Here is a 24,945-nt window from a genome sequence, read left to right on the forward strand (position 1 = left end):
ATGGAATTGAACACACCTCACACATTCAGAGTAAGAAATGAATAGGAAGATAGTGTTCATACTAGCCTAGCGAAACTCTCCCATCTTGTTTCCGCACTAACATATCTCAGTTTATTAAGCAGAGATATGCACAAGACTTGTGCCAACATGCTCTGTTTTCCAAATGTGGAAACTAGGGTTATCAGGTTACGGAAAAAAACAGGATCTGAAACCAACGTCAACCTGGTAAACAGTTTCCTGGTTTGGATATAAAGAGAAACTATGTAAGGCTTTTTACACAAGTAACTCTTTATAAAATGGCATTTTATTCACTTTTTCGCCTTCCAAATGCCATTGTATCATGTATGTGTCTGTTGGGAGCTGGAGCTCAAAATTTGGATTTCCCAACCTTGATTTTAATGTGTAGAAAAGGGGGGGGGGCGAGATTTCATAAAGTTTGAGAAGCAATGGCCTGCTCACAGAAAGCAGAGAAGCAAGATACACAACGAAATTTAGTAATTAATTTCACATTTTCTATTAAAGGTGAACTGATACTACTTACATTGCTATAAGGGATGGATTGCCCACAAATGCCTGTCCAGGTATTGACTTGATATTATTACTATGAAACCCCCTGGAAAGGAAACAGAGAGCATGATACACATACACACAATATGTGAAAGGCACAGTCTCTTGGGATAAAAAATTTCAGATCTGTAGAATGCTGGCAGGTGTAATAATGGAGGTCTTCTGTTTTCTAGACTTTACGGCAGTAAATGGGGATGGATGGATGGACAATCAGGCAGGGAGGGGCGGAATTTTGCAACAACACCAGCAATTTTCTCAAGTCTTTCTTTTTATTCCTAAAAGCTGCAGGGAGTGAACTTGCCCATTCCCTCTAGTAGCAACATGAAGAAATGTTTCTGTGATACACTGGTAAAGTAGTGTTTATGAACAGTTTATGCTGAGCGACGTTTTTTGTTAATGAGATTTGCAGCCAGAGCTCGCATACATGTTTATTTTGGAGGTAGGTCCCACTGAACCTGTCCTCATGCAAGCATGCCACTCTTCTAAATATCTTACTGGACAAAGTTAACTAAAATAAATAGGACCAGCTCCCAAGAAAATGTGTTTCAGATCAGGGTGCTAATGAATGCAAACATACATAAAATCCCAGGGCATCCTGTACATTTTAGGCTTTCACAGTTTCTTTATGAAAAGTATTTTAGATGAACAAGCGAAAAAGGACAAGCTAAACAATGTAATTGCTGCCATTTAAGAAGGAAGCAAATTGTCTCCAAATTAATTACAGCATTTTATTCACATGAGTAATAATCTATTGTCAGAAACAAAGGCAGCAATGAAGTGTTCAGCAGGAACAGTAATGATTTGTGTGGGAAATGTTCATTTGTTCAATCAGGTATGAACAAAGCTTCCCAGATTTAAACTGAAGCATGGCTTGAGCAAGACCATCAGCTGCTGCTATTAGTAGGTTGGCTCAGAATACTGGCTGCACAAGAAAATTATCTCTAGAGCAGAACCCTGAACAATTAAAGTTGAGGCAGAGCACAACACTAATTATTATTTTTTAAAAAAGATTTATAAGCTACATATAAAAACCCAGACATTTCCACAGTGCTTTATCATCTGCAACATCATATCATTGGGGGGAATGTAAAGGCGAGTTTTTCAAGATTCAGGCCGTGAGCATGCCTATTGTAGAAGTTAGCTATTTGTTCATTAATGTTGTTTCAACATACAGTAACAACCTTACACTAACTTTCTGCCTACCATGACAATTTTGAATGTGCAGTTGCATGGCCAAGTGAAAAAAGAACAGGCGTCCTCTTGCATATTTAAGTTGTGTAGAACAGGCCCTTTTTTAGCAGATGGAACTTTTTTCTGATTTCCCTATGTGCAGGATGGAATGGTACAGACCAGATGTAGAAGCATCGAGTCAGCCTCCTGATTGCGTATTTCAACCTTAAGCAGGTGGGGGGAATAGCTTAAGAAAAGGGTTGCAGCTATTCCATGCTGTAACAGAGTAAAAGCACATACCCCTTACTCCCTTATAAATCTCTTGGTGAGGAAAGTTATTGTTGTCCATGATCCCCAAAGAAAGTCAACCCATAGCACAGTGCTTTTCCCAGCGCAGTGGCTGAGTATCTCATCCTGTGAGCATACTAAATATGAGAAAGTCAGATTCTTATTTGGTTAGATGCTGGCTTCCTCTATGTCAGCCTCCCCATCTCTTGGGGACAGAACATAAAAATGTATCATTTTGAACACGGTGTTTTGCCTTGATCACATTAAAATTACTGAATCTATCCTAGAGGCGCCAGCCATTTAGAATCAGTATTACTGTTATCTTTTATTTTCAGGGCAACCTCCATTTCATGTATTCCCTGATCCAAAGACTTTAATAAAAATGCTTTCAACCATAAACCTGGCATTGACTGACTTAGGACCTGCCTTACCCACAAGTTTAATTTATGCTATAGATTAACTAAAGAGGGGAACGTGGGAATATCCAAAGTGAGTCTGGCTGGCAGTGACCAACAGGTCCGAGAAGCACTGATACGCTATTCTTAAAAAAAACCTCTGTAGATCTCAACAACCTCCTGGCTTATGAGCAGGGGTGCAAAATGGGAGGTGGTGGTGGCAACTAATGTTTACAGAGGTTCCACTCCCCTGAGAGTGCATGCACACAAACACACCAGATATAGGAGTGGCAAAAGGTTATGATGATTTCAAGCCTAATGTATATGGCACACAAAAGCATGCTACTAAAAACAGATATTATGGTCCCCTTGCACACAGCTTGAACAGTTGGAAGTTCTTAGTCAAAGGGGAAAGATGAAAGGAGAACTTTAAAAGTCAAAGATGGAAGTTTTTAAATCTCAGGCAGAGCATCACAGAGTTCAGTATATGGACTTAAGAGGAGAAATGAAACAAAAGGTATCCTAAGAGCAAAAATGAGTTTGGCTGGGGAGATGCCATGGAGGGAAAGGATGAGAAGAAAAGGCTTTGCTGGCATCATTTTGTACAATTTGTGTTATAGATTTATATTTAATCTGTAGAGGAAACTCGAGCCCTTTGTTTAAGCTACGTGTGGTCCTCCAGATATTGTTAGCTTCCAACTCCCATCAGCTCCAGTCAACATGGTCAGTGCCCAGGTCTTGCAGAATTTGGACTTCAGCAACATCTGGAGGGTTGCTAGTGACGCAGCCCTGGTTTAAGCATTAGCCTGGTAGCCAGAGGCTACAAGGAATTGCATGTAGGCAAGTGAGTGGACTGACAGAAGATGGGCAGAGAGCAGAAATATAGTTGGGTGCTGTGGGAAGGCCAGAACTCTCCCAACCAGGTGAGTATTTTTTATTTATTTTTGTGGATTAATAACCTTCCGGAATGTATTTAAAATACTGTGATAGTTCAAATGGTGTCTGCAAAGCTTTGACAACATTTTCAATTGCTAGCAATTGTCATACTAGAGACATGCCACTCTTGAAATAACTTACTCTCTCTTTTCTTTGGCTATTACTTATGAATCACCATGTAAATAAATGAAGTCATTGCTAAGGATTTTTGGATTATAGCTGTGTGTGTGTTGCCTGGATTTTGGGATCTGAGAGCTGCTTGCTGAACAGGGGGAAATGTTGTGTGTGTGAAGCGGCCCTAACCTCATTGGAAGCCCTTCCAGATGATATCACAATTTATGTTCAAAGGCCTTGGGATTGATAAGGTCTGTTACAAGTGAAAATATCATTCATCTTGATTATAATGATTTCTTTTTGATGTCTACAAGATGCACTTGTGGGCATTCTGGTAGCATCTGGAAATACATACTTCTTGTGGCAGTAATGGGCAAAATTCAGATGAATTTTGGTCCAAATAATTTTTAATATGGAAAATGTTCCCATATGCTAAATGACACCCATAATGTTCATGGAGGTACATATAATGGGGGTGGGGGAATCAGTACTGGAAATCTGCATGTGGGATGTGCCTTTGTGGAGTCAAGGCAGCAGTCAGTCAAACAACCAGGGAAAGAACTGCAGGAAAGCTTTGATGCCAATGGCTGCCTTCTGACTCTGGAATGCTTTGATATGGCTTTAAACCAAATGCAGGAACATACACTGCAATCCTAATTATGTCTACTTAGAAATAAGTCCTATTGAATTCAGTGGAGTTTATGAGGTAAGTGGGGTTAGAATCATTGCCTCAGGCAGCAATCTGAAGCATACATGCTAAGGAGTAAGGAGTAAACTCTATTAAATAAGGGGAAATTACTTCTGAGTAAATGAATAAGATTGTGCTGTGATGGCATAGCAAAACACCATGTATACAATTGGGCAAAAGTTAGCCTTGACTACTTCCCACTGAAATCAACAGAACTAAAAATAGTTGTGACCATTCAATTCTGTTTCTTTCAATAGTGCTAAATTCTTAAGTGGGGAGAAGCCAGCTTACTTCATACCTGGACTTGCTCAAAACAAGCTTTTATAGCCTAACTCCTATGCTTTTAATTTTGCTGCCCATGATGGTATTTTGAAACCCTGTTCAATTCAAACACAGGGGTGCCTGGAGGGGTAAAGTGCAATAAATAAATCCTCTCCTACCCGTTAAAACCCATCCCACAAGTTCAAAAGGTTAGACATGATGACTTGGAAAATACCCCTATAGCCATTTAATTGCTCTGTGTATTTTGCCACAAGGAAACGAGGTGAATCTGTCTCATTCAAGGCCCCTTTTCACCTTACATTATGAATTCCCAGAATCCAGGACGTTACAGTGCTGTTTTCACTGAAGTTCTTTCAATGGCATTATAAACAAGGGAATCAAGAATCCTCGTTAAACCACAAAAATGGTCAATTCTTTTTTTAAAATAGCCAGTGAAAATAGCAAAATATTTTCATTATCAATATAGGCCTTGTGATATGGTTCCAATTGACCTCCAGATCTGGAAGAAATTCTGTGGGTAATTTATAAGTCTGATGGATGATGTTTCAAGGCTAAAACTGCAGACACCTCACCGGAATAATGCAATTTATTTAATATAGTGGCTTGGCTGAATAAGGCTGAAACACTTGACAACCTTTTAAATAAAATAAACTGCTGTGCAAGAGCTGAAGATCAGTCCCCCCCACCCCATACCAAAATAAACTTGATCGCCACAGAAATCTACTCAGGTTGTAGCTATTTATGCAGCAGGTGCAAGAAAGACTACCAACACTCCCAGGGTTTCCCTACCTGAATTCCTAAAGCATCTGGACCACAGACCCAACCAAGAAATATAGGTCTTCCTAAGTTGGAAGTACAGGCAAGATGACCCTCACTTTTAAGTGAAAAAGCTGTGTGTGAACACTACAGAGGTAAGTGGGGTCCCCCCCCCACCAAAATACTTGTCCTGTCTTAATAGGTTGACACCATTTATTATTGGTTGTACCAGCAAGCCACATTTATCTTTCCTATACTCCAAGTTGATATCAAGAAGGCGAATAAACCAGACGTGGTCAATAAAGACAACTTATCAAGAAATGATTCTTCTTGGATTTGCTTGAGTACATTTTACACAAACTTTTGGGAAGTGTATTGGCACCTCCAGAAACCAGAACACAATACAGAGTGCCTTGAAAGCATATCTTGCCTATTGTATCTGCTTTTTGATGGGACCAATAGTAGTGCCATGCCATCACAATGTAAAGAATCATATTCCCCACTCATCTACCCATATACAACAGAAACAAAACCTGCATGTTAGTTCCAGAAAATCCTCATAACTATGAGGATCAATAAAATAATAATGTCAGAAAGTACCTTAGAAGTATACTAGAAAGTAGAACGTCTCCACTGGGTAGGAATAATGTCGTATTCATTATTTACATATTGCCTATATTCTATATACAATCAATTCAGTCTTGCCCCAAGCTCTACTCAACAGTAGACCAATTAATGGTCATTCATTCATTTCAGTGAGTCTACTTTGAGTGGAGTTAATGCTGGACACAACTCAATCAATATACCAAAGTTCAGGTCTGTTTGGCTGCTATGACTCATGGAATGGCCATTTTGCAATCTCCCAGAGTAGACTAGTTAGTCCGTACTGACCCTTGGTTACATAGCTGCCCCAGTTTCATCTTCAGAAGTATGCAGAGGAGGGCCCAGTAATAATGCAGAAGTATTTAGGATTCCATCTTTCACCTTTCTTTTTCTCTGATGGTGGTCAAGTCAAGCCAAGTGAGGCTCCGAGTCCTGGCCATGAGAAGAAGAAGCTTCTGTAGAGCTTCTGTAATGGTACCAGCTTAGGTGACAAAAGGTGCACTTGAAGCTGGAAAGCCAGAATGATTTCCCCCCTCCTAGGTATGAAGGATGTGTTGCTGGCCCTGGCACTTCTAGCAAACATGGATATACAGTTATGCTAACAAGCAATTAGCATTTGAAACAAAGCAATCTACAGGAGGAAAAGGGGATTATAAGAAACTTTGCATTCAGTACTTACAGTTCTTTCAGGTTTCTGAGTGCCCTGACAGAGAGGGGGAATTCATCCAGATTATTGTAATTTAAATCCCTAGATGTTAAAAAAATCAAATCATAATAGCTATATTAGATATATGAATGAATTATACAGTTTTTTTGCAATGAAATATTTTATCTGCATTGCATTTATAGGTCTATTACTTCATAGAACTTCAAGAGTAGGAGATGAATAGGAAATGTTTATGAGCATTTGTAAACACTCCATCCACAGTTTTGATTAAGTCGTGCTTAGTTAATCTATTCCCAAGAAATAATCTTAGGTCCACTTCCCCAACTGAGCATGCCAGAGTGACAGCTGAGCTTTATAAAACATGTCAGCTTCCTAACTTACTCTTACTGGAAAACACACACAAACACACACACACAAACACACACACACACACCTTTTTAAAAAATGCAAAACCAAACCAAGAACAATGTTGTAGGCATTGCCAGTTGTTGCAAATTAGAATTGTGTGTATTTAAATCTGCAATAGCAAATATAAACCAAGCGAAAAGTTTAATCTGGGTAAAAATCTACCAAAATAGACAATTTAAGAATATGCAAAGATCGATAAGTAAGTTCCAATGTCACTGTTATATTCCATTGCCTACTAATTGGAAAAAAACATTTAAAAAATTAGACATCAAAATGTACTTTTATAATTTCATCACAAATGTTCATCCTGAACCTGTAGTAATCCCAAAATAATGTTTGCCTTTTATTTTTTATTTCTGCATAATGTCAGTGAAAACACTGAAAGCAAAGCACAACAAATAAAAGGTCAACTCACAAAGTCTCTAGGTTGTGGAGACCATCAAAGCATTTCTTTCCCAGGGAGTAGATTCTATTGTTATGGAGATGCCTGCATTAGAACATTAAGGGCACAAGTCAGAAAAACAAGCTATATGCAGTAGACATAAAAGAAAACATTTTGATGCTTAAAATTCTAAAAGAAGTGTTGTTGTTTTTTTAAAAAAAGGCTGGGATGATTTATATGCAAGTCCTGTTCTCACAAAGGTAGAAAATGAGAGGGAATGCTTTCTACCACTTACCTTTCCACTAGCTTCCACTTGGCCTTTGGCTTTAAAAGCTGATTTAAAAATTACAGACTCCATTGGTATAGTTGCAATAGTTGCAAAACCAATATTTAAGTGTCTGTTTATGTATACTGCAACTAGGCAGGTTATGTTTGTAATTGAAAACAAACTTCTAGAGCACACGTATCTATAATAATGTTTAGGTTGGGAGAGAAGAAATATTTTTTTTTTTAAAAAAAAATAAGCATATATGACACAAGGAATGTGCATGAAGACCTGCAAGAATGCTTGGATAAATTAATCAGCTATTTTTTTTGTACACAGTGCAGTTTACCACAGTTTAATTTATGCCAAGTTAGGTTCCATGGTATACAATGTCTTTGTATCTGGGAGGTTTCTCTGCTTGCTGTTGAACTGGAACTGCAACTACACACTCAAGCTATCTTGAGCCAAGCCAGCCATACCCAAGTTTTGTTTGTCCGCCCCCCCCCTTCTCCTAGCTGAAAGTGGGGTGACGGCAGAAGTTTTGCTTTTCAAGATCTTCTCTGTTATCATTCCCATTTTAGCATATGTGCTGCTGAAGTGAGCACATTTTGCTTTTCTATAACTATAACTATATTATATATTATAGTTATATATTCTATAACTATAACTATATTTCTATAACTATAATAGGCGATTGTGTTTTTTGTTACTACAAATTCCATGGGAAGATGTACCGCACAAAATTTGCAGAAAAATGTAAACCCAAGTAAAACTACTGAAACCTAACAAACCACACCCACCACAACCTTGATGGAAAATAGGCCTGCCTCCCATATTAAACATATTCTCTCCCCAAAACAGCATTGCCAAAAGCTACTATTACATTTACATTTTTATTGACAGTAGGCCCAGTTTTTCTCCCATTGAAGATGGTATCAGATTTCACATTGACCTGAAGTTTTACATAACTTGCTGAATTACGCAGGCTTAAACTGCAAAGTAACAGGGCAAGGGGGAATTCAGCAACAGCTCTTTCAGACTGGGGGGGGGGGATATATGTGAATTATACATTCAAAAGGAGAGTGCCAAAAACATGCATAGTATTTGGGTATATGACACAAAAAGAACAATATATTCATTTTTTTAAAAAATTAACTATTAGCATAATCACAGCCCATGAATTTTGCATGTTGGCCATGCCCATTCTGTATTTTGGAGAGAGAAAGTGGGGTAACCAGTACTTTGCAGAGCCTCACGCCCCTCCCCTCCATTGCAGGAGGGGCAGAGGGTGTTTTGCCTCAGATGCCCAAATGCCTTGGGTTTGAATCTTTGAACAACGAGAGCATCAGAATCATGCTTTTCCATCACCCCCTGGTGTGCCTGCCCCCAAGACTGCATCTTGAATTAGCACATTTATAAAGCAGCCTATGTACATGGAGTCCAACACATGTAGGCTGCGGCTAAATGTTTTGCTGCACTATAACACTGTAGTATCAAGCTTGCACATCTGGGCCTACACATGATGGACTGTCACAATTCCTTAGAGGCCTGCATGCAGTTATTGGGCGATGGGACAGGTACACCAGGGAAGACCAGACTCGGAAAGCTCAGTCCGGATCTTTTCACCGGATGCAGACTCAAATATTTACATATGGATAATAATTTGTATCATTCCATATTGTGCTTCTATAGGTGATGGGAGAGATCTTTTTATAACCCATATTAAATTGTTTTTAAAGTGATCCAGTCAAGTGACAGAGACTGGATCCCAAATGTCTCTCTCCTCTACTGAAACAGCAAGTGTAATCAAAGCTTATTCGCCAGCTATTTGTTTCAGTACTGCAAATGGCAATGAATTCGAATTTTGTATCTTTTTACATGGGCAAAATAAGCCATATTATTCAGATGGGTGTATGTGTGTGTTAGGATTCAGGAATAAAGGGAAGAATGTAGTATTTACAATCTCAACCTCTATTTCATTCAACTAGCCACATTAACCAATTGTTAACCAATTTTTGGCTCTATCAATCATGTCACATTTTTGCTGCTCGCATCTACTGAAAGCACATTCTTTCTCTCTTATTCATATTATATTAAACCAACTACTTCAAGATGCAAATAACAAGGTTCAAATGTTACACTTTGAAATGCAATGAAAACTTACAGAACCACTAAACTGGAGAGGTTTCCAAAAGCGTAATCTGGAATGTGGTATATTTTGTTCAGAGCCAGTGTCATTGCCTGAAGTGCTGGCAAACTTCTGAAAGCTTGCACCGGAATTTCTGTCAGAGAGTTGTCATCTAACCACAGGTGTCTCAGTGAAACCAAGCCACTGAAGCAGTTGGGGGGCACGAGGCTGATATGGTTAGCATCAAGGCGTCTAAAAAAAATGCAGAAACGTTATTATTATTATTATTATTTTGCAGGAGAAAATCTGCCATCAAACGAATCTAACAGGGAGCAAGTAGCAAGTTTCTGCTTTTGAGAATAATAATATCCCAGTTTTTCAATACTTTCTTTTATCTTCCCTTTTGTATGCTGCAAACAACTGTAAGCATTTTATCACACTTTGATTAAGGTCTGCTGTGGGCCAGATATGGAAGAGACCAGATTCATGGACCAGATTCAGCTTTGTGGGCCATTTCTAGCTTGAAAGCACATGGGTTAAGAATCATAAACCATTTTGTAAGCGAGAAAGGGCTACAAAAAAAGAAAAAGAAAAAAAAATGTGACTTGCCATTCTTAGCACTATTATAAATTGCCTCACTGAATCGATGTTTTAAATATAAAGGTGATGGCCCATTCTCCATGTGTGGTACTGGGCAGTTCTACCAGTGGTAACAGAAACTAAAATGTGTGACAGAATGGTTCTGGAAGGGCACTGAATCATCCTTCCTCATATGTTTTCCAAATCCAAGCTGCAAATAAAGGTCCCTTTTCAGTTAGCAAATTCTTTATTTTACCTTAACTCAATGTTCTTTCTGAGGTGAATCTAAAGGCACAAAAGAACTCCCAATTGCTGGCTCTGGTTGTTGCAGAGCCAGCAATAGGAGACCACCAGGGTACCCTGAGCAAGGAAACATTTTTGGCACCCTCCCTCCTCTCACCTTCTGTTTTGCACATTCTCTCAAGTGCACTACATCACAGTTTTGTGCCCCCCTCAGCTTGCTGCCCTGTGTGGGGGAACCACCTGCACCCCCCCTAAATCCAGTGCTGGGACCACTTAACTAATATAATTGTAGAGTCCTGAAGAAAAGCAACAGGGTTTATTCCACAATGCCACAGTGCAGGTGTCACCAGTTTCCTTCAACAAACAATGCAGGGTTATAGCAAAACCACAAAAGTCCTCAATGCACACAGTCTATTTGTTACTGCATAAGGCAGTCAGCACAGCAGATGTAATTTCTCAGCACTATTTAGCAGCTAAGATAGGTTCTTTGGTGGTTTTGAAACAAAGGTTCGAGCACATTGTGACCAGCAGATCCTGTTACCTCACTTGCTCCTAGTTCCATTGCTTTTGCATCCAAACCTTTAACAGTCTTTCGCTTTCCTGCACTTGTAGGGATGGAAAAAGAAGAAAAGGGACACAAATCCAGGGGTAATCTATTTAAACCTAGCATAGGGAACCTGTGGCACTCTAGTTGTTGGTGGTCTATATAGCCCCATCAGCCATGCTGTCTGGGCCTGATGGGAGTCCAACAGCATCTGGAGGGTCAGAGGTCATATCCCTCTTTAAAGGAATACAGAACTTTAAAAAAATAATCCATAGTCTATCCTGTATCCGCATCAATATTAATTTTACTGGATTTCATAGATGTATTGGATTAGATTGCTTGGAGAGAGAGAAAGGCGTTATAGCACAACCCAAGGACCCCAAACCAAAATGCATTAGGAAGAATATTTGATGCAACATTACAGATGGAAGTAACTGCTCCTTTAAAAGTATGTAGTAGTTTTCTTTCATAGAGTCATGGAATTGTAGTGTTAGAAGGGACCCCACAGCGATCCCTGGGTGGGTTCGAACCACCAAGCTTCCGATTAACAGCCGGACACACTGACCTATTGCACCATTGGGGGCTTTGTTCTTTAGATTAGCGTTCTCGGAAATGAACCACAAGAAATGGATAAGCCCAATAGGAATGAAATACCTTAAATGAATCAACTAAAAGAGTCACAGAACAGTGAGTTAGTTACCTTCTGAGCTTCATAGAATTGAAGCCTTCCTGGGCAAGGATGAAGGAACCCAGAACTGAATATTTTTTTATCTGGTACTTGGTTGCGTAGGAATTATTACTGAATTTTTTTGTGGTTTTGAGATTGGATTTAATTTGGGGATTATAATTGAAATATTGTTTCAGTACTTTTACATGCTAGCAACTTTGAGTTCCTCAGAAAGTAAAGGAATAATAAACAAACTAGAGAAGGTGGGGTATTTCTGGGAGCAGCTGCAAGTTTTGCTTCCATTTTTGATCAACAGCAGTTTAGTGTTACATTCCAACTTTACACTGTGGTTCAAGCCCATGGCCTGAAGTTGCCTTTTGTCAAACAAGGCTTAGTCGAGATTAACCACACATCATCTGCTTCAGAAATAAATGGCAAGCTGCAGTTAATAAAATAATGAAAGCAAAAGCTTTTGGTCTTCTTCTTGCAGCCATACTGGTCGGAGGTAGGTTGTTGATGCACAAGCCCAAGGCTATTCTGAGTCATTCCCATCTCAACCATGGTTTACAGTGATATCCAAACCAGCTCTCTTCTCAAGTATGGTTTACAGTGAAGCCCAAACCAGCTCCCTTGTTTAGGAAATATTTTGTGGGCTAAATAGGTTGTGTCCAGATAAATTATACAAAAAAAGAAAAGAAAAGATGAAGTAAAAATATGCTTAAATGTTTTCTTTTTTCACTGAACAAAACGAAAATGCAAGCAGACCAAGTAATCTTGTACCAGGCAAAGCTAGCTCATTTGGAAGAAACTGGGCTTTATGGCAGGCCTGTTAATCTCTTTATTTAAAGCTGCTTCTTCGTTTTCGCTCATGTAAAATGTCAGGTCCTTTCTATCTACTTGTTCACAGTATTTCTACCTACTGCACGAGAACAAATAACAATTTCTGTGGCTTTATGCCAGGCTGGCAAATAACTGAGACAAGGTCAGTTGGAACAAATTATAAAAGTTCAGTGTCAAAGCCCTTTTACAATTAAATTTTCAATATGAAAACTGACATGGCAGGCTGTAGGGACACAGCTTCCAAAACAGCTCACAAGGTCTGTCAACAAATGGGTAAAGCTGGAAATGTTTAGAAATACCCACTCTGCAAGGGCAACAAGAATATTTTGTGCTATGTTTCCAAGTGAGATATACTTTGAATGGAAATACAAAGTTACTTTGCATTTAGTCAGAAAGGCATTTCTCATCTGTGTGACGTTTCAGTCTAAGCCAAGGACTTTAGAGTTCACCAGCTTGACAGTTACACTGATTAAAGCTTCTTTTTAAAAACCTTTTCTTTAATCAATTTGCACGTGTGTGTTTTTCTCCAGCAGGGCTAACATCCTGCCTTATATATGACCTAGAACTTATAGCTCTTTCTTCTAGCACTGCTGCTTATATTAGTTGGGATTGTAGGACTTTAGGCATAAGTCTGCATGATATGCCTGAGCAGCGGACATACTCTGCACCAAGGCACCAATAAAATCAAGATTTAACCCTCTTAAACAATAAATGATGGGCTGTCTGCATTTTACAGTAATTTACTTCAGGGCCAGCTCTAGCATCATCTGCAGTGTCATCAAGTGTCATCTTGCTGAATGGAATGGTACTTGATGTGCACAGGAGTGATGGGTGAGAGAAGGCACCACCGCACACCTGACCTCCTCGCAGCGACGTCTCTGCCACTTGCTAGGAGAAGGTGAGGTGGTCAGTGCTGTGTGAGTGCATCCATGTGCCTACACAACATCCATCACAGCACCCCTTTTTCTCCTGGTAAGCATCAAAGCCTGCTGCTGGGAGGCCAGGTGTGTGATGCAGTCCCTCCTCACTGACTGCTCCTAAATGTGCACAGACCTGTCCACCATTTCCACTGAAATATTCAAAGAAATGACTTGCAGAGCAATCCAAACCCTTCTTACACCAGACTTGTTGGGGGGCAGGCGGGTGTTGGATTGAGTGGTGGCACCTTTTGGCTAAGCTCTACCAGCTGAGCTAGCTTCCTGTTAGCCTCTGACAGGAAGTGACCCAAGCTCTGACAGGAAGTGACCCAAGTGATGCTCCATGGGTGCTGATCTCCTCCGTCCACATGCTGGAGTATCAGCACCAGCAGAGTCCATCGCAAATGGAACATTCTGAGGAAGGGGCAGAGGCAGGGCTGAGTTATTCAGAGATTCACTGGATCCTTAGCTGGTCAAGGAGGTCATAAAACATGATGGGGTACATTTGAATTTGCAATTAGATATAACATGGACAATACAGATATAGCAACAGTTAAAATATATAAATTAAAACTTAGTCACTAACATATAACCTTAAATTATCATTTAAGGCCTTAATCATTATGATAGCACAGCTTGTTCCCTAAGTTTTATGGCAATCACACAGAATCTGGCTACCCTTAGGGGGATTTCAGGATCCTTGTCCTCTACAAGGGATTTTAGACATTGAAGTTTGGATTCATTTGGAGATTTTTGCATAGCAGGGGTAATAAATACCGAGCATATATCCCCGTAGAAACGGCAGCGTAACAAGGCATGAGAGACAGTTTCTACCTCCATCAAGCTGCAGGGGCAGACTTGTTCCGCGTATGGTTTACCATCGAATCTGCCCTGCAATAAGGCAGATGGCAGCATGTTGACTCTAGTGAGGGTAAATGCCTGAGCTGGTCTCTCTTCTGTCAGGAGATGCCATTGGGCCAATCTTGACCCAACAGCTGTGCCTGCCTAGAGCTGTTGCACGGGCTGGGCCCAATTGCCCTCTCCCCACTTTCTGCTGTCATGAATGGTAGGGCTACAGATGTGGCAGCGGCTCTGCTGCCCCAAAGGGTCTTGGCAGCAGCAACTTTGGATTGTGCCCTAAATTGTTCTATTGGTGGTGGAGGTATCATTGGTAAGAGCACCAGTGGTCAGCACAGCAACTGGTTGTAAGCAGCTACAAGCCATTTTACATTTATATTTCCCACAGTGAATAACAGAATCAGTAGAGAGTTGAAAGGGACCCCCTGAGGAACATCTAGTACAACCCTCTGCAATGCAGGAATATGCAGCTGTCCCATATGGTGATCAAACCTGCAACCTTGGCATTATTGGCTCCCCACACTAACCGACTGTGTTATCCAGACTGTGCATCAACATAGCATTGCAGGAATCACTTCTACCATAAAGTTTCAAGGTGATTTATATATTGGAACAGAAAACATAATAAAAATAAAAGTAGGTAGGATCAAAAAGAATCTCCGACTAAAAGTGATCCTATATAAATTCAAGACAAATAAAACACCCAACTGCCACCGCAAACATTAGTATAAGCACTATTAAACAGCCACTAACAAAGCCATCAAACCTCACAAAATAAAAATTAACAGCTAAATGCCTGGGTGTGGAAGTACATTTTGACCTGGTACTGAAAATATATCAATGTTGACAACAGGCAGGTCTCCCTAGAGAGAGCATCCCACTGTTTTTGGGAGGGTGGGCACTCTGCCTGCCCTTTGGAGTCATACATCTTTTTAAAAAAGTTTAGTTCTGTGCATTAACTTTTAACCTTTAAATGTTACAGGATATATACCTAAGCTTATGGCAAGCATGCAGTACACATCTATACAGAAGTAACTATACTAATTTCCCATTCAAATCCAGCAAAGTTAATTTTTAACATGCCACGCTAAAAAGCTACTGTAGCATGTACTACTACAGAAAATGCAACCCAGTTAAAGTGTTCACAAAGCAGTCTTAAAACCTACCGCCACAAATGTTCCTTTGTTATCTAATCTTTTCTTTTATTCCTAAGTACCATTTTTCTAGTTACAGATAATAAAACTTTTCATTAGTGATTGTGCTTCCTGTCATAATGTAAATAATGCATGCTGATCTATAAAACATGCAATGAAAACCTTAACGTTTTCATTCAGTTGTTTTAGTTGTGCTGATCAAAGTTTTGGCACTTTCAAAGCTAAATCCATTAGCTCATAAACTGTACCTTATTTATAATTTAAAATATATGGCTAACATGTGGAAAGTTTAAAAGCAGCTATTGTGCTCAAAAGAGGGCCAATTTAGGGATACTTTTTTATTATTTCCTACTATAGATAGCATATAAGGAAGAATATAACATGAAATTGATCATGAACTCACTTAAAATGTCGAAATCTTTCAAGGAGAATTCACGAAGCATAAGGAATGCAACCTAGTGTTGCTTTTAATAACAAATTGTGCATGCTCTGGCCATATGCTCTGCAGCTTATGTAGAAAATATTATACTTTAAGAGTTATGACAATCAGTCTTTCTCATTTATTCTCGTTATATCTAGGAATAAAATACTGATTCCTTATGCTACTACAGTGCACTTTCTGGGACACAGCCATGAAGTACATTCACCTCAGAGAAAATACAAATATAGGATCTGAGAAGCCATAAAGGGCATTGAAGCAGGAAGTAATGAATGAGAACTAAAGATGCTCAGAGGCTAATCTTAGCTTTCATCTAAGGCCTAGATGTCAGTTTGGGGCATTCCAAAGAGATGTATAGGCAGGATTTCCTCACAATCACCTTCATAGGTGGTTTTTAAAAAACCTTTCATATTATTTGTGAATTTTTAAAGAGATGCTATACAAAATCTGCACATGTGCATCTGACACTAGAAAAAAATTCCACCATGAATCACATGGAAAATACTCCAGGAAATAGCCTTATTAGTCCCTTGCAGTTTGAGGATAAATCAAATTCTCTATGGTGTTGAACTTTCATGTGCAATAGTCTGCTCAATGAAGTCGAATATAGTTTTGTTTAGGCACGCACTAAGAACCAGAGGAGTAGATAAAGTGGCAGAACTAAAAGCAGTGTTTTCCATGATACAGTGGTACTTTGGTTCTCGAACGGCTTGGCTTCCAAACAAATCAGCTCTTGAATGCTGCAAACCCAGAAGTAAGTGTCCTGGTTTGCGAACGTTTTTCAGAAGCTGAATGTCTAACGCAGCTTCTGCTTGGCTGCAGGAAGGAGAGCTTGATTTTTGAACAGTTTTGGGAGTTGAATGGACTCCCAGAACAGATTAAGTTCGGGAACCAAGGTACCACTGTACACATAATTCTGGATGTCTCTCACTCGCTGCTGCTGCATCGTGAGTGTTGGAGAAGGCCTCTCCCTCCTCAGGCTAATTCCGTCTGGCCTAGGGGGCGGGGCCCAGGCTCACCTCCGTGATAGTTTTAAGGACACTGGTGCTGCTGCAGCAAATGCTAAAGATGTTTTTATATATTTTAAGGTGTTTTAAACGTGTTTTTATTGCTTATTTTGTTGTACCACCGTGAATGGTGGTCTTTATCTATGTATTTTTGTTTTGTTCTGTCTTGTTTTGTTTTGGGGTTAGATATTGAGTGGGGTGGGGATTGGTTTTTGTTTGGGCATAATTACTTTGGTTGTTTTGTTTTTCTATTTTGTAAATGGAGGTTAGTATGAGGCTTGGGATTGCTACCGTGGAGGGGCGAGGGAGGTATGGCGGTGGGGGCAGATGTTATAGGCGAAGGGGATCGAGATACGGATATGCTCGTACCCCTTCCAATCTGCTCCCCATCCCGAGAGACGAGGGTAGGGTGAGCAAGGATTACTCACCTCCTTCACTGGTGTTGTGCAATGCCAGGTCTATAGGCAACAAAACCGCCACCCTGCGAGATTTCTTTACCTCGCAGGGGGTCGACCTGGCTTGTGTGACGGAGACCTGGGTGCGCGAAGGGGTAACTGTTACCTTACGAGAGATGGCGCCCCCGGGTTTCTCCGTCCTCCACCAGTCACGGACTGTGGGCCGGGGGGAGGGGTGGCATTATTAATCCGGGAAGATTGTTCTTTCAGGGCTCTACCATCGCCATTGATCCCCGGCATTGAATGTGTTGGCCTAGTGTGGGGCTCCGAGGAGAGCTTGGCTGTCTGGCTGGTGTACCGGCCACCTAGCGCACCAGCAGCCACCCTGCCAGGCCTGCTGGAGGCGGTGGCCGGCTGGGCCTTGGAGTTCCCTAACCTATTGGTATTGGGAGACTTCAACTTCCATGCTGATGCCACTCCCTCCTCACTGGCTCTGGACCTGGTGTCTTCCATGGCGACACTAGGGCTCTCCCAGTTTGTTTCGGGCCCCACACATCAAGCAGGCCACACGCTGGATTTGATCTTTGTCGTAGGTTTAGATGTGATCATGTCTCCTTCGATGAAGGTGCCATGGTCTGATCACTACGCTCTGAAAGCCAGGATTGACTTTCCACCCCCACCCTGCTTAGGTGGCGAGCCGATTTGGGCTCGCCCGCAGAGGCTGATGGACCCTGATAGATTCCGTCAAGCCTTGCGGGACCTTGCTCCCCCTGGCGACTCATTGACTGAGCTTGTTGAGGGCTGGAATACCCAGCTCCTGGCAGCCATCGATGAGATCGCACCTAAGCGCCCTCTGCGACCCCGCAGAAACCGGGCTCCCTGGTTTACCGAGGAGCTTCGGAAAATGAAGCGGGACCTCAGACGGCTAGAGCGAGTATGGCGGGGTGCCCGTGACGGAGCCTCAAGAACATCTTATAGGGTTTTTATGAAAACCTATGAGATGGCAGTGAAGGCCGCTAAGAAGTCTTACTTCTCGGCCTCCATTGCATCCGCTAGCTCTCGCCCGGCGCAATTATTTAGTATAATTCGGTCTTTAATGTCCCTTGAAGGACAGCCAAATTTAAATAACGATCTGACACACAGCTGTGAGGCATTTGCGAGCTTTTTTGCAGAGAAGGTCCTGTTGCTCCGCCATGACCTCCCTGCCAATTTGGATACAATAAAGGAACTGGAGGCCCCTCGACTGTCCTCGGGTCCAGTATTGGACCACTTTGACCGGATATCTCCAGCCAATGTGGACAGACTCCTCCGAGCCGGAAAGCCCACCACCTGTCCTCTTGACCCGTGCCCGTCATGGCTGATTAGAGCGTGTCCAGACGAGGTGCGGGCCCCCCTGGGGGATATCATCAATTTGTCCCTTGGCACCGGGATATTCCCAGGGGAACTGAAGGAGGCAGTGGTGCGTCCGCTCTTAAAGAAAACATCATTAGATCCCTTAGATCTATCCAATTACCGCCCGGTCTCGAATCTTCCATTCCTGGGTAAGGTGATTGAGAGAGCGGTTGCTGAACAGCTTGGTAGGTTTCTGGATGAAACATCTGCTCTGGATCCATTCCAGTCCGGCTTCTGCGCTGGTCATGGGACCGAGACGGCTCTGGTCGCCCTAACGGATGATCTCCGCAGGCAGCTGGATCGAGGCGGGTCGGGGCTGCTGATTCTTCTAGATCTGTCAGCAGCCTTCGACAGGGTCGATCACGAACTCCTGGACCACCGCCTTGCCGACGTGGGGATCCAGGGCACAGTCCTTCAATGGCTGCGCTTGTTTCTCTCTGGTCGGGGACAGAGGGTGGCGCTTGGGGGGGAATTGTCATCGCGCCACTCCTTGGTGTGTGGAGTGCCTCAGGGTGCAATTCTCTCCCCGATGCTTTTTAACATCTTTATGCGCCCCCTCGCCCAGCTTGTCCGGAGTTTTGGGCTGGGTTGCCATCAGTATGCTGATGACACCCAACTCTATCTGTTGATGGATGGCCATCCTGACTCGGCCCCAGACACACTGGCGAGATGTCTGGAAGCTGTGGCTGGATGGTTACGTGGGAGCCGGTTGAAGTTAAATCCTTCGAAGACAGAGGTCCTCTGGCTGGGGCGGGACGATATGGGATTGAGGGGGCAACTCCCATCTCTTGCGAGGGTGCAATTAGTGCCAGCACCGTCCGTTAAGAGTTTGGGTGTACTCTTCGATACCTCCCTCTCTATGGAGGCGCAGATTACAGCTATAACAAAGGCGGCATTTTTTCATCTCCGCCAAGCTAAGCAGTTGGCCACTTATCTCTCTCGCCCTGACCTAGCCACTGTGATCCATGCGACGGTCACCTCCAGACTGGATTATTGTAACTCGCTCTACGTGGGGTTGCCCTTGAGACTGACCCAGAAACTCCAGCGGGTGCAGAATGCCGCGGCGAGACTCCTTATGGGGTCTTCGCTGCGAGATCACATTCATCCGGTACTATATCAGCTGCACTGGCTCCCGGTGGAGTACAGGATCAGGTTTAAGGTGCTGGTTTTAACCTTTAAAGCCCTATACCGCCTAGGACCCTCGTACCTACGGGACCGCCTCTCCTGGTATGCCGCACAGAGAAACTTACGGTCTGCAAATAATAACATCCTCAAGGTCCCAGGCCTCAGAGAGGTTAGGCTGGCCTCAACTAGAGCCAGGGCCTTCTCGGCTGTGGCTCCAATCTGGTGGAACGCTCTGTCACAAGAGACTAGGGCCCTGCGGGACCTGACATCTTTCCGCAGGGCCTGCAAGACAGAGTTGTTCCACCAGGCCTTTGGTCAGGGCGCAGCCTGACTCCCTCCTCTGGCAACCTGCACAGAATTTTGCTTAATCGGTTGCCATTAATTTGATTTTAATTAATTTTTATAATGAAATATTTTTAGAATGTGTGATTATTTGATTGTTTGATTATTTGATTGTTGTTAGCCGCCCTGAGCCTGGCTTCGGCTGGGGAGGGTGGGATATAAATAAAATTTATTATTATTATTATTATTTATTGAATAACACTGTTGTTACCTGTGAGGAAAAGTTCCATGTGGACAGCTAAATACATAGGCATATGTTGCATCAGAATTCACAAATATTGAACTCATTTCAAAATCATTGTTGAGCTTGCAGGAAGAGTCTTTTTGTAATTACCCCACAGTCCAAAGAGCATGAACACCAGTCTGCCTCCAAACACACAAGTGGAATCTAGACATATATAAAAAATGTTCTGAAAATGCTTCTTGAAAAATATATTGAATTTGCCATAGCTCACCATCACGATCTAGTGTCGCATTTGTATAATGCACTTTACAACGCACTTAAAACATTTTATTTGCAGCTGTGTAGCTGAGTCCACAGACTTCTTAGAAGTTTCCTCAGAATTCTTCCTCTTGAGTAAATCAAACAGCCCAGTTCCTGAGCCTTGGGATTTTTTTTACACAGTTTCCAGTCCATTTCGATTAATTCACAGGTTGAGTCTTTCTGGGGCTCTCATATTTCTTCTGGGTCTATCCCCTGGTTGTGGGTCAGAAACCCACTTCTGCAGCTGCTTCCAGACACAATTTCAGGATCCCAGCTGTTTCCTCTCTGGCACATGGGGAATCAAACATCCCTAATGCACAGTGCTCCTTTTTAGCAGGATGCAACTTCAAGCAGCTCATGAACTAAGAGGCCAGCCCTATTTATTAACCCTTCTGTGCTAATAAAATTCTTGCTGCAGTTGTTGAATATAGGAAAAGCTTAGTATCTTGTCTGTTAATGTCTGTACCTACAATTCCCAGCAGAAAAGCTTCCGGTTTTTTAGGTAAAGGTAAAGGGAACCCTGACCATTAGGTCCAGTCGTGACCGACTCTGGGGTTGCGTGCTTATCTCGCTCTATAGGCCGAGGGAGCTGGCGTTTGTCTGCAGACAGCTTCCGGGTCATGTGGCCAGTATGACTAAGCCGCTTTTGGCAAACCAGAGCAGCACACGGAAACTCCGTTAACCTTCTTGCTGGAGCGGTCCCTATTTATCTACTTGCACATGGCGTGCTTTCGAACTGCTAGGTTGGCAGGAGCAAGGACCGAGCAACGGGAGCTCACCCCGTCACAGGGATTCGAACTGCCGACCTTCTGATTGGCAAGTCCTAGGCTCTGTGGTTTAACCTACAGCGCCACCTGTGTCCCTGTGTCCGGTTTTTTAGTATATGTATATTTCAACATTTTCTTAATTTCATTATATATCATATCCCAGAAGCATTTCACTTTCTTACAATCCCACCACATATGATAACAGGTACCTTCTTTTCCTTACATTTCCAGCATTTATTATCTACCTTATAGAGTTTGGCTAGCTTCACCGGTGTAATATACCATCTATACAGGTCAATAGATTCTCATGGCTGGTACAAGCAAAGTCAGGATGGGCAATGAAGAGATGGGCTTGCACCCATGGGAAGCCAGTGTCACATTTGGGAACCCAGTGTTCCTAAATGTTGTGGGGCAGGCAGTCCCAGCATTTCAGCACTTGCAGAGGAAGATATATACAAATCAGAATAAGGAGTTAGTAGAGGGCTTTCAAGTGAAGGAGGAACAGAACTTGACAACTCGACTCACCTTGCCTCATTTAGAATCTCATTGCAGCCCGTGGCTGGAGCAGAGGCTACAGACTGAATTTGTATGCAAAATGAAATGTAATGTTAAACATTAAAATGGTTTGTTTAAGATTTATGTTCATTATGGGAAAGGTCCATAGGGTAGACCATCTGCTTTGCATTCAGAAGTCCTCAAGTTCAGTTCCACGCCTGCCCAGGGATGGCTGCAAGGGAAACCACCATGAAGCCCTGGGGAGATGCTGCCAGACAGTGCAGACACTACTAAATTAGATGGTCAGACGTGGTCAGACATGGTATAAAGTAGCTTCCCATGTTCCCAAGGGATATTTAAAAAATCAGTACCTTCATGCAAATTCTGTTTTATAGGCTTTATACACCTGTCAAAGTGGCCCACTGGGGGCAGGGAACGCAGGATGAGACCCGCCAGCCGGGAAACGTTCCCTACGCCTGATCTAAATAAGCACTGCCCATTAATATCTAGATCATAAATGCCTGGTGGTTTAAAAGAATAGGCTACTTATGCTACTCATCTTACTCCAAAATGCCCATCATCCTCTCAGACACTGGTAAAAGGATTTGTGGGGATGGGAAAAAAACCTGTTTGCCCCATGGTGATCTAGTAAATTAATTCTGCATTTGGGAATAGAATGTGTCTTTTCAGGGTGGGGATGGCTCTATTTGTGCTAGATGGAAGAATAGGCATAGCTGTACAATTCTGGGTAACCTGTAGACAAGCAATAAGATGGGCACATGAGCAAAATGTGACAAAGCCTTCAGAATTCAAATAAAACACCTTCAAATGAACTAACTTCTAAACCATGTCATACCTCAAAAGAAAGCTCCCATTTTGTAGAAGCTCCTAGTTGGCTTTAAAAGCTTTCAACTCCTTTAAAAAAAAAAAAGGGTTTCCCGGTTTTGAATAGTTTCAAAAGAATCCTCATTGTAAATCGGAAACCAAGACGCAAATCACCTTATGGATAGAAAATTACTAGGTTGTATGAAACGAGAAACTAAATCCATGAACACCTTTATCAGACGGGCACTAACTCATTTGCAAGAAACAAAATAATCCTGGTTTTCTTTTCCTCAAAGAGGTCACATTTGCCAATGATCCTCTTTCAACTGATAGCAGCCTGCTCTGTACATGTATGGTACTTATCATTCCTATCTGCTGTCTGCTCCACAGCTGTTTAAAGTTCCTACTGACCACTCTCATTCTCTTTTTATTTTAATTTTGTCACCAAACACCCTTACACAGTCAACACAACCTCTCAGTTTTCTCTCCTTCTTTCTCCTTCGCCTCCTCTTTTCTATCTTCTAGAAAGGCATTTGCAACAAAGAACGAGAGATAGCGAGATAGTTTATTTAGAAACTCTGTTGAAAATTCAACTCTCTTTCAACACCACAAAGAACCCTTTGTTTATATGGCTTATCATATATATAAACACTATTTAGGTTGTTGGAGGAAGCAACACAGGTTAGCCTGATGCACAGACTTAAAAATCACTAAAACTGAAATGAAAGTTTCTTTTTGAAATGCATTTCTGCTGTAGTATTCATTGGGTCTCGTTTGTTAGATTTATTTCAGCAATCATGTGGACTGTAGGCTTACTTTCATTTAAAGTAAAATATTGGATCAGACAGAATTCTAAGTTGACACACAGGTGCAATACATTGCACAACCCTTGTTCTGCAGCCTTTGAAATACAAAAGGAAGAGAGATTATGCCTTTGTGGCACAAAATACCAATTGTGCATTTATTATTTTAATATATATTAAATGGGACACTCTCAATAGAGGGCTTTAGTACATTGGAATCTGTTCTATCTGAAAGAGAGACCAGAACGCTCAAGGAAGCAATTCCTTATTCAAGTATTTTTTTGTTTAAGCAGTAAGAATTATACTTTGAAAAAAAGTTGTGATCTTGTGCTTCATTTGTACACTATTATTTCTGCCATGTAGTGTCACTTTGTACTTCAGATTATGCTATTTTTTATAATTAATGGAAGCAGAGGTTATGCAATGACATACTTTGGCATAACCGCATTAACAACCATGTAGTGTATTATAGGGTATATGCATATACTTACAGAGACTGGAGAGAGTGCAGGTTCTGGAGTGCTTCAGCAGGAACTTGCTTTAGCAAATTATTCTGAAGCATCCTGTGTTTGGGGAGAGAGAGAGAGAGAGAGAGAGAGAGAGAGAGAGAGAAAGAAACAATTTTAGCCTACAAACCAGAGGCCAGTGTTTAGTATCTTACACTGGTATAACCCCCCCCCCCCGAAGGAAAATGGTTAGTAACATGGGTGTGAGATCTGGTCTCCAAAACAGAGTGTACCACCTGCTAGTTACCAATATTTTGAAACCAAGGTTTAGAGATAAAATCAAAACTTTGTATAATTTGAAAGCCAGTGTAGCATCGTGGGGATAGCTGGAAGACTCTCTCTTAGCCTAAATTATCTCACAGGGTTGTTGTTAGGATAAAATGGGTAGGAGAGGGAAATACATGGAGGAAGGTAGGATATTAATGAGATAAATTAATAAAATGTAAGTGTGTGCCTCTTCTCATCATTTAAAGAACTGTCCATATTGTGGATGAGTGGTTCCAGACCCACTTGGATGGTTGTTTTCAGAAGGTGATGCTTGAGGAGTGTTCTTCTGCCCTGTGGAATCTTCAATGTGGGGTTCCTCATAGTTCAGCTTTATTCCCTATGCTACATGAAACCACTAAGGCATGCGGGTGGCGCTGTGGGTTAAACCACAGAGCCTAGGACTTGCAGATCAGAAGGTCGGCGGTTTGAATCCCCATGACGGGGTGAGCTCCCGTTGCTCGGTCCCTGCTCCTGCCAACCTAGCAGTTCGAAAGCACGTCAAAGTGCAAGTAGATAAATAGGTACCACTCCAGCGGGAAGGTAAACAGCATTTCTGTGCGCTGCTCTGGTTCACCAGAAGCGACTTACGTCATGCTGGCCACATGATCCGGAAACTGTACTACGGCTCCCGCGGCCAATAAAGCGAG

At 41.9% G+C, this 24,945-nt stretch overlaps 1 protein-coding gene across 1 annotated transcript in view; it reads right to left on the reverse strand.

Annotated features, from left to right (window-relative positions):
* Positions 1–24,945, reverse strand: part of LGR5 (leucine rich repeat containing G protein-coupled receptor 5) — a 76,875-nt gene that overhangs the window by 19,597 nt on the left and 32,333 nt on the right. Inside the window, exons 4-8 of the mRNA XM_081878744.1 lie at positions 24,017–24,088; positions 9,686–9,901; positions 7,290–7,361; positions 6,479–6,547; positions 542–613 (exon numbers count right to left, since the gene is read on the reverse strand). Coding sequence (XP_081734870.1) covers positions 542–613; positions 6,479–6,547; positions 7,290–7,361; positions 9,686–9,901; positions 24,017–24,088 — 501 coding nt within the window. The remainder of the gene's footprint in view (positions 1–541; positions 614–6,478; positions 6,548–7,289; positions 7,362–9,685; positions 9,902–24,016; positions 24,089–24,945) is intronic.

Source organism: Podarcis erhardii, assembly GCF_964252035.2.
Source record: "Podarcis erhardii genome assembly, chromosome: 10".
Taxonomy (NCBI): domain Eukaryota; kingdom Metazoa; phylum Chordata; class Lepidosauria; order Squamata; family Lacertidae; genus Podarcis; species Podarcis erhardii.